Below are 2,587 nucleotides of genomic sequence, written 5' to 3' on the forward strand. Positions count from 1 at the left end.
CGCAGCAGGGAACGGGCATGTCTCAGCACCTGCGTGGACCTGGGCACAGCTGCCCAGGTCCACGCAGGTGCTGAGACATGCCCGTTCCCTGCTGTGGGTGCTAGGGCATGGGCCAGGCACTGAGGAGCGGGCAGGAAGGCGCTGGCGGCGAGAGCAGGGGCAGGCATGTCCAGAACGAGCCACGGGCAGGGCTGGGGGGGAGGGGTGGTGTAGGCTCATCCCCTGGCTCCGGGGCACAGGGCTGCCACTTAGTGACAGGGCAGGCTGAGACAGCACGGGGAAACTCATGGTCAGCTGTGGCCTGAGCCTGGCTCCACAGTGGAACAGATTAAATGTGCATGTTTGTCCCCTTTGCTTCCTGCCCTTCAGGCCCCCTGGTTTCCTTTCTAGTCAACAGTTTCTTCCAAATGACCCAGCTTTCAGAAATGGCCCTTTGTGTCCCTCGATTCACCATCTTTAGAGGCACGAGGACCGGAGTCAGAGGGAAGGAAACGGAGTCCCTCTTTTCCCAGCCCTACCAAGTGGCAGGTTATCAGACTCCCAGCATCCCACATCCTCCTACCTGCTACATGCAACTGAAACTAAGCCTAGGATGAAGGTGACCTTTCAGAAGGCAGAACAGAGATGTACCTTCATAGACTAGCTAAATAAGATGTGTATACATAGAGAGCAAGCACACAAGCTCTTGTGAACTGAGCTGGTGCTCTGTGTGTAGATCTGATTTAGTTGGTCTGTAAAGGCGTATTTCTACCCTGTCTTTGACTAGCACGGCCAACAACCTCTCGATTACATTTCAGTCATGCAGCAGGTGCCAATGTGATCTGTCTTTAACAGAGCTGTTCGGGAAAGCAGCAGCTGCGATACAAGAGAAAATTAGAAGGCGTGTGGAAAAAGGGGGCAGTCTTTTCAAGGCAGCGAGCCGAGAATTTGAAAGTGATGAGGTATGTGCTTCTGTCAGCTGTGTACATTTAAGGGGGAAAATAAACTACTGCCTTTAGGGGCAAAAATTGAAATGCACTTTCCAAATTTATGGTTGATTAAATTACAGGTACAACCAGACAGTTTATTTCCAAGTAGTTAATGAAGTGGCCATTTTTGCTACTATGCTAAACTGTCAGCACTTTAAGCTATACAATGCTAGATGTCAAGTGGCTATATTACACACAGCTACTTTGGATTACAGCTCGCTGTGCATCAGGTCACAGGAATGTGAATGAGCCTCTCTCCCTGCCCCAGTTTGATTCCTGTCCAAAAATACTTTGAGGAACAGAAGTGTGAATAAAAATAGCTCAGCAGTGAATGGTCATCTCAGCCTCAGGTGGCTGTCTGAGCAAGCAGGGGGGGTTCAGTTACTCTTACCAGCAAATGCTCCTTAAGGAGAGAGCTGCAAAACACGATGACAGTAAGAAACTAATGTCTCTCCCATCAGGTCTGGCTTATGTACATGCTTGCCTCATGCCTTCCCACTTTTTAATGTACACGTAGTGTTTTGTCCCCCCCTGTAGACTATGGAATTTTATTGTGTGTGGCAATTGCACTGAGCACTTAAACGTCCCTTAGAAAGGTTCATGGCTTTGCTCTAGACTTAATAGAACCTCTTCAAGGAATAGCGTGTGTGACTGATTTATACTGCAATGACCCCAATTCTCACTCTTGTTCCTAGTCTGAAAGCGAGACAGACCTCCCAGAAGAAATTCCTGGTGAAGACAAGGAGATGATGTCTCCTGAAAAAGCAGGCCCTAGCCAGAAAATGGATCTGAATGACTCTGACTCGCCTCCAGCAGCTGCTGCTGCTGCTCGGGACTCCCCTACCCCTGAAACTCAGCCTCAGTGGGAGGAAAGCCCTGCGAGCTCTGGCCCTGCTCCCACCCAGGTGGCAGATGCAGTTAAAGCAATAAAGTACTGCATGGAAGAGCTCAGCATGGACCTGTTGACTGTCACACAAGCTTTTTTGAAAAACAGTGGGGAAGTGGAAGCCACCGTGTGCTTTTTGAAGACCAGCCAGCGCTTGGATGGGCATCCCATATGGAGCAGAGAAGATGATTTAGAGTTGCAAAAAGATGATGAAAATGTCAGAAGCAAGCTAATAGCAAAGTTTGGAGCTGAGAACGTAGGTAAACGGATTGCATTCAGGAGGACTTAGATGACAAGTTGTGGACGTGATTCGAGGAGTCGGGGTTGTTCCAGGAGAGGAGGGAAAAGATTTACCTGAGATTCACAGAAGGAAGAGACTTAAAGATCTGTAGGAGCAGCCTTTGGCAGCTGCAGAGAATAATTGCCTACAATTTCATGCTATGTAGGAAAAAGTCTTGCATTGTTCAAAAGGAAAAGGTCTATTTGTAAAACTTATCTTTCTGATCCTTTTTATGGGCTTCCACTTGTATACAAGGCTTAGTTTTGCATTAGGTTTGTGATGAGAGTACAGTGATGGGTAAGGCTGAAAAATAAACTGGAGAGATCCTCTATCTGCCCAGAGCCAAGTGTGGGGCACCAGAAAATCTGCCCTCAGGTGCCTCATTCCTCATCCACCAGCAGGGGGCAAAACCTGTCTGTGCTACTGCATGGAGAAAGCGTCGGGAGGAAGATA

The 2,587-nt window shown here is 48.6% G+C and overlaps 1 protein-coding gene across 1 annotated transcript; it reads left to right on the top strand.

The window, feature by feature from the left end:
- The first annotated feature begins 212 nt into the window (after positions 1–212).
- On the top strand, positions 213–2,463 carry TERF2IP (TERF2 interacting protein). The gene is made up of 3 exons (XM_019505318.1): positions 213–528; positions 835–941; positions 1,664–2,463. The coding sequence occupies exons 1-3, from the start codon at positions 333–335 to the stop codon at positions 2,141–2,143; spliced, it is 783 nt and encodes a 260-aa protein (XP_019360863.1). The 5' UTR covers positions 213–332; the 3' UTR covers positions 2,144–2,463.
- Positions 2,464–2,587: the final 124 nt, after the last annotated feature.

The sequence above is a fragment of the Gavialis gangeticus genome, unplaced genomic scaffold (genome assembly GCF_001723915.1).
Source record: "Gavialis gangeticus isolate Ggan-Ray unplaced genomic scaffold, GavGan_comp1, whole genome shotgun sequence".
Classification (NCBI taxonomy): Eukaryota; Metazoa; Chordata; order Crocodylia; family Gavialidae; genus Gavialis; species Gavialis gangeticus.

What these genes read in the sequence shown, in the direction of transcription:
- TERF2IP (XM_019505318.1), top strand. Translation starts at nt 333, where the DNA reads ATGTGCATGTTTGTCCCCTTTGCTTCCTGCCCTTCAGGCCCCCTGGTT. An exon ending in CCAGCCCTACCAAGTGGCAG is followed by an intron (nt 529 to 834) that starts GTTATCAGACTC and finishes TGTCTTTAACAG; the next exon opens with AGCTGTTCGGGAAAGCAGCA. An exon ending in GAGAATTTGAAAGTGATGAG is followed by an intron (nt 942 to 1,663) that starts GTATGTGCTTCT and finishes TCTTGTTCCTAG; the next exon opens with TCTGAAAGCGAGACAGACCT.